General features: G+C 58.9%; 2 protein-coding genes across 2 annotated transcripts in view; both read left to right on the top strand.

Moving 5' to 3' along the window:
* Positions 1-4,941, top strand: part of RANGAP1 (Ran GTPase activating protein 1) — a 30,189-nt gene extending 25,248 nt beyond the window's left edge. Inside the window, exon 16 of the mRNA XM_010830228.1 lies at positions 1,390-4,941. Coding sequence (XP_010828530.1) covers positions 1,390-1,459 — 70 coding nt within the window. The 3' untranslated portion in view covers positions 1,460-4,941. The remainder of the gene's footprint in view (positions 1-1,389) is intronic.
* Positions 1,497-6,133, top strand: part of CHADL (chondroadherin-like) — a 10,697-nt gene continuing 6,060 nt past the window's right edge. Inside the window, exons 1-2 of the mRNA XM_010830238.1 lie at positions 1,497-1,573; positions 1,760-1,843. Coding sequence (XP_010828540.1) covers positions 1,497-1,573; positions 1,760-1,843 — 161 coding nt within the window. The remainder of the gene's footprint in view (positions 1,574-1,759; positions 1,844-6,133) is intronic.

A 6,133-nucleotide genomic window follows, 5' to 3' on the forward strand; every position in this document is an offset into this window, starting at 1 on the left:
GGTGGGAGGCCCGTCCCTGCCCTCACTGAGGCCCCGTGTGGCCCCCAGCCGAGCCCCTGCCTTCCCCAGGCCTCAGTCTCCCCTTCTGCCAAACTGAGGGGTGGGTGAGGCTGTCTCCGAGGCTCTGACCACCATACTTCTGGTGAAGCCAGGACCGTGGGGGAACATGGGAGGGTCCAAGGAGAAAGAAGGGGCCCCCACCTTGGGGGACACGTGACATCGCTGGGCCCCCGGGCATCAGTCAGGGCGCTTAGAGCTTGTGAGGGAGTATGTGGGGGTGGCCTGCATAGAGGAGGGTGAGGACCACCCACTGGCCGCGAGGACCCAGCTGGCCTCTGCCACTTGGCATCTCAGGTGCCTCCTTGGTCTGGCCTGACTCCCTCGCTGTGTCTGCCTGCCCCTGCCACCACACACCACCCCTCCACCCCCTGCCCCAGCCCAGGCATCCCCTTGTGCTGCAGCTGCTCCTCTGCCAAAGCCCAGGGCAAGTCCAAGCCCTGGGCATGGTCTCATGAGGACTGCAGCCCGGCCTCCCCCGCCAGCCGAGGTGCGCGCTTCCCTGCACCTGTTCCCGCTGCAGGAGCCATTGCCACAGGCTGTCCAGAGTGTCCCCAGCTGCCATCCCCGGCTGCCCGTGTCCTTCCAGCCCTTGGTTGGGACTGTCGCCTCTGTTCTCCTGTCGTCCCTGTCTGGCCCTTGGGCTGGGCATGGACCCCCAAACCCCTAGAAGACACCCTCGCCTGCTGGTCAGTGACAGACTGCCTCCTCCCGGCTTGTTGCCGGCCCTCCAGTGCAGGCCTCAACGTATCCACATCAGAGGAGGGGGGCTTGGGCCTGATAGGCGACCATGAGGGTCACGTGTGCTCCCTTCCCTCAGCTCCAGCCCAGGGCTCTAGGGTCCAGGCCCAGCCTGCACCAGGCAAGGCGTCCGTGGCTTTCGGTCCTGGCTGCTCGCCAGGTTCCCTGTCCCCCTGAGCACCTCGCCAGTTTCTTTCTCGGCAGTGGAACTAACCATCTAACGATCTGGTTACCTGTGGCTCTCAGGGGCCCAGCTGGGACTCCCACGGTCCAGTCGCTCACAGGGACCAGTGGCTCAGGAAGGCTCCCTGGCCCTGTGCCCGCTGGAGAAGCCTGGGAGAGCCTGTCTGGCGGAGCGGAGGCCAGGTTCCCAGCCCAGTGCCAGCTCGGGGCCATGTGGCCTCAGGTGCCTCCCCAACCCCAACCTGCAAAGGCAGGAGCTGACGTCCCCCTTGCAGAGTCGTCGTGAAAATTAGAAAACCCGAGTGTGGTGTGTATTCTGGGTAGCATCACAGCTGGGAAGCTGGCACCGCACAGCCAGAGCTTCCTGGGTCCAGCGGGGCCCGCCCACTGACCCTTCTCTCCCCACAGGCCCAACGGCGCCCTGGAATCCTGCTCCTTTGCCCGCCACAATCTACTGCAGACGCTGTACAAAGTCTAGATGCCAAGCTGGCCTCTGCCCATCCCTCGCCTGGACCATGACTTGGGAAGGGACTCAGCTGAAGGACTCTGGCCGGCGGCAGGGACGGGCTTTGTCTCGCGTGTCGTCTCCCAAGTGTGTGTGTTGGTGTGGCGTACGTGCAGGCGTGTGCTTCTGGTCGGGGTTTGAGTTTTTCATGTCTCCTTGCCGGACTTGCCCTGGTCCCGCTGGAGCGGAGCTGATGGCCCCCAGGCGCCAGGGCTGCAGGCTGCTGTGCCATTAAAGCTGCCGCCGTCTGAGGACGCTCTGCTCTCTGCGCAGGCGCCAGGCCCCGGCGGCCATCCCCCTGCCTGCCTTCCTTGCCCCCGCTGCGGGCGGCACCAGGCCTGGGGCACTGCTGGCCGGGTGTGTCCTGTCCTGCCTGGGGCTGCTTGCTCAGGGCTGCTCTGCTTCCTGTCGCCAGGGCTGGCTCCTCCGGCCACCCCTGCCCCTACCATCCACCCCGCTCTGTGCGGCCGCTCAGCCTGAGGGGCCAGGACCACTCTGGTTGGGGCCACGGGGTGGGGGTGGCAGAGGGCAAGACTGGGTGTGGGTGTCCGCCCACACCGCGTGGGCAGGAAGGGAAGCGGGGGGCAGACGCAAGGGTCTGGGAGCTACATTTGCCTGGACAGCTCTGGCTCCGCACCCCGTGTGGGCCGCTAAGGTGTCTGGGTGTGGCCTGGGAGCCCTGGCAGAGAGGTGGAGGGTCTGGGCAGGCCCACAGCTGTTCTCCAGCGGTGTGGGCAGGGACAGGGCCTGCTGGGGCCGGGGCAAGGTGGGGGCTGGGCTGGGCTGGAGGAGCCCTGCGACACTCCGTGCTTTCCCCATGTGCTCTGTGTGTGTCTGGGCTGTGCCCGGGGCTTCACAAATAAAGTGTGGCAGCAGTGACCACTGAGAAACATTTCCCCTAAAGCAGCTGTTCTCAGGCCTTGGTTCCTGGGGTCCTGCCTCACGGGGCCATGGTGATGTGCCCCCCAACCCCTGCCACATCTAGGTCTGTAAAGGGCAGTCCGCCTTGCCCAAGAGCTCCCAGGCCAGTCTGTATCATCACCGGGGGTCAGCCTGGTAGCCCCCTCTCTCTGTCGTGGGCCTGCCTGTCCCCTTCGCACAGCTGGGTGGGTGGCGCCCAGGAGGGGCAGCCACTCCTGGAGTTCGGGGACAGTGGAAGGCCTCTGCTCTGGGCAGGGGAATTGGGCCCTGGTTCACCTGCCTAGCCCCACGTCCCGCCTTACCTAACCTGGGCTCCACCAGACCTTTCATTATTCCATTTACGGACCCAGCTGAGTGGAACACAGTCCAGATGTGGCCACAGGCCCTGCTGGCGGCCGAGGCAGGAGCCCCTGGGCCTGCATGGGAAGCGGCCCAGAGTGGAGGGCACCACCCCTGGGGTCCTCTTGTTGCTGCGGTGGTGTGACAACAGCCTAATCCTCTCCTTCCCGCCCTGGAGCGGGCCCCACAGTGAAGAGCTCCCTCCGAGGTTGCTTAGGGGGCAGTGTGTCTTTACTGGGCATGGACCACTCAGGCAACATCCTTTTTGGCTGGGTGGCAGAGTGATGCCCAGGCCTCACCCTCCCCTCGCCCCATCCCAGGTGTCAGGCAGGAGGCCAGTGGGGGTCTGGCCATTTTGAGCTCCTGGGCGGCACCCAGCCTCTGGGGAGCTCCAGTCTGGTGTAGGAGACCCAGTGTGGGGGTGGTGGGCGGTGAAGTCAGAGAAGAATCTCGAGTTACAGGTTCAAGAGCTGAGTCGTGACGTCCAAGCAGGACCTCTCACAGGTGATACAAAGGATGCCCACCCCTGCCCCGTCCTTCAGAGCAACTCCAGGTGCAGGAAGGGGCCGGGGGCTTCTCCCCTGCCTACTGAGAGCAGACTTTGGAATCTCCTCCCCAGACTCGAATGCCCACATTTGAGGACGACAGCCAATCCTAGGATTACACAGGCACCAGGTCCCTGAACACCCTGACTTGGGGTCTGCGAGATCACGGATGCCTCCGCTGAGGCAGCCTGTGACCCCCCCACCAGCTGCAAACGACCTGCTCAGCCCCAGGCTGTTCCCAGTAAACGGAGCTCAGCTTTGGGCCAGTGGCTTGCAAACCATCGATTCCATCCTGGAAGGCCCACGCAGTGTGGTCAGGGGCGCCCGGAGCAGCACTGTTGCGACAGCAGGAACCTATAAATGGCTCACAGGCACATCTGAAAAGTGGACCAGGAGCACAGGCCACGTCACAACAGTGAGAGCGTGCTGTGGGCTCGAAGCACACCATGACCCCCACAGGTGAATCAACAGTGGCCTTGAGCAAAGGCAGCCTCAGCCCAGCACCCTGGGTTCCAAAGCCGGGATACACGTGTGCGACAAACCCAGCTTTCAGGACGGGAGTTAGCCTGGGGAGGGCAGGGGTCAGGACGGGGTGAAGGCACAGGCTGCCTTCGTGCACCGGTCTTCAGAGTGGTCCAAGTCCACTGCCTGACAGCCACAGCTGCTTTCAAGGGAAAAATTAAACACAAGAGCATTTGTGACACACAAAAAGCACAAACCATAAGGAAATTTGCCTTCATCAAAATAAAAGGGAGTTCCCTGGTGGTACACTGGGTAAGAATCTGCCTGCCAATGCAGGGGACGTGGGTTTGATCCTTGGTCAGGGAACAAAGTGCGTGCCCCAGAGCAACCAAGTCCACAGGCTGCCACTGCTGAGGCCGCACCCTGGAGCCCATGCGCCGCAACTAAGACCAGACACAGCCAAATACATTTGAAAAACAAAGTGAAAAACAAGTGACCAAAAATACCGTGGAAGTTAACAGACAAGGTGAGAGAGTAGAAAAAGACACTGCAACACAGCAAGGATTCGTGCTGAGAATATACATCCAGTTTGAAGGAAATGCGAAGTAAAACTCTAGGTAATACCGTTATAGACCAGGCTGGCAGATACGATTGAGAGGTGACACCAGAAAAAAGACGAGTCTGGCACGTTTACACATTGCTGGAGGGACGTCAGGCTAACGAAAGCCGCTTCAGAGAGTAATTTGGCAGACACAGAAAGCTGAAAACATACACGGCCTGTGAGTCCAAGTTCCCATCTAAGGGTCTGCTTGACAGAAACTTGTACACGCGCAGAAGGAGACAAGCAGCTTGGTGAGGAATACCAGAAGATTCAATAGCCGAATGAGGCTTCCCTGGTGGCGCAGCAGCTGAGCCTCCAAGCTCTCAATGCAGGAGGCCTAGGTTCGATTCCCAGTCAGGGAACTTGATTCCCAGGTGCCACAACTACAGATTCTGCGTGCCACAGCAGAGATCTCACATGTCACAACTAAGACCCCAGCACAGCCAAAGTAAATAAAGAACCAAATATCCATCAGTAGAAGAGTTAAACTATGGCACACAGACATGCAGTGAGATATGTGTAGCACTCAAAGTGAACAAACCAGATGCAGAAGCTACATGGATCTACTAAATAAACCTTCAAAAACATGGCTGAGTGAAAGAAACATGTTTGCAAAATAATATGGCACTGTTTAATATATTTAAAAACTATACTACTACATGAAAGCCATTGCCTTCGGGTAGAAAGGAGAGACAAGGAGATGCTACACTTTCTTACCTCCATCGGGGGCGGACCACGCTCCTGCCGCTGTCCCAGAAGGGAATGCTGGGTAAAAATGAAAATGAACAAATTTTTAAAATATGCATCACAGGCGAATCTCACAAACAATACTGATCGAAAAAAAAGCCCAGACATAAAAGAATACACCCCATGGGATACTGTGGATAGAACTTGCTGTGTGAGATAAAGCACATGGGGAAGTCTGTGTGTGGTGTGACACTGTTTCTTGCTTTTAAAAAAGAATGAAAGCTGCACTTCCACCAGAAACACAGATCTAAAGTATAGGATGTGGAAAATCATAGGATACGTAATTGCTACAGTCTAGATAAACTGTTTTTTTTTTTTAAGTGTGCATGTCCCCAGGAAGATAGTATTTAGGTATTCTGTGCAACACTGCAATAAAAAATGGAGGCAAGTCGATACATTTATACAATGAAATACCATCCAATACTAACTAATCAACTTAGTTCCATGATGAGTGGAAAAACAAAAAATGTGCAGAATATCTTGTGTAAAGTGTTGAAGAACATAGGTAAATGTTAGCACAAACAAGGCAGAGTTAACTGTTCTTGAGCCCCTATGGTGTGCCAGATGCCGACCGTAACCCCACAGCAGCCCCGTAAACCAGTCACTGTGTGTGAGCACATTAACAGAGCAGGGAACTGACCCACAGCAGGAGGAAGTCTAGGTCTGGGACCCACGGGCTGCCTGGCCCTCGAGGCCCCTCCTTGCTGGGCTGGTCCAGGGACTTGGGTCTCAGGCCCAGGCCCAGATTCAGAGCAGGAGGCCCTGTAACTCCAGCCGCTGCTCCCGTGGTGCCCGTCTCTCCCTCACCTCACAAAGCCTCCCATTCAGCTCTGCCCCTGCTGCCAGGTCTGTGGGCCGGGAGGGGGGCTCCCCCGGCGTCCAGGCGGGGGACTGTTGCCAGCCTTTCCCTGTGCTGCGCCTCCAGGCCAGACTGGCCGTGCGATCGGCATGGCGGGGGGAGGCTTGGGGGCTCCGGGGTGCTGGGGGGGGCTGGGAAGCTGCATGGCCGCCGGGAAGGCCCCCTCCCCCTCC

This window comes from Bison bison, unplaced genomic scaffold, assembly GCF_000754665.1.
Source record: "Bison bison bison isolate TAMUID 2011002044 unplaced genomic scaffold, Bison_UMD1.0 scf7180017858886, whole genome shotgun sequence".
NCBI classification, from domain to species: domain Eukaryota; kingdom Metazoa; phylum Chordata; class Mammalia; order Artiodactyla; family Bovidae; genus Bison; species Bison bison.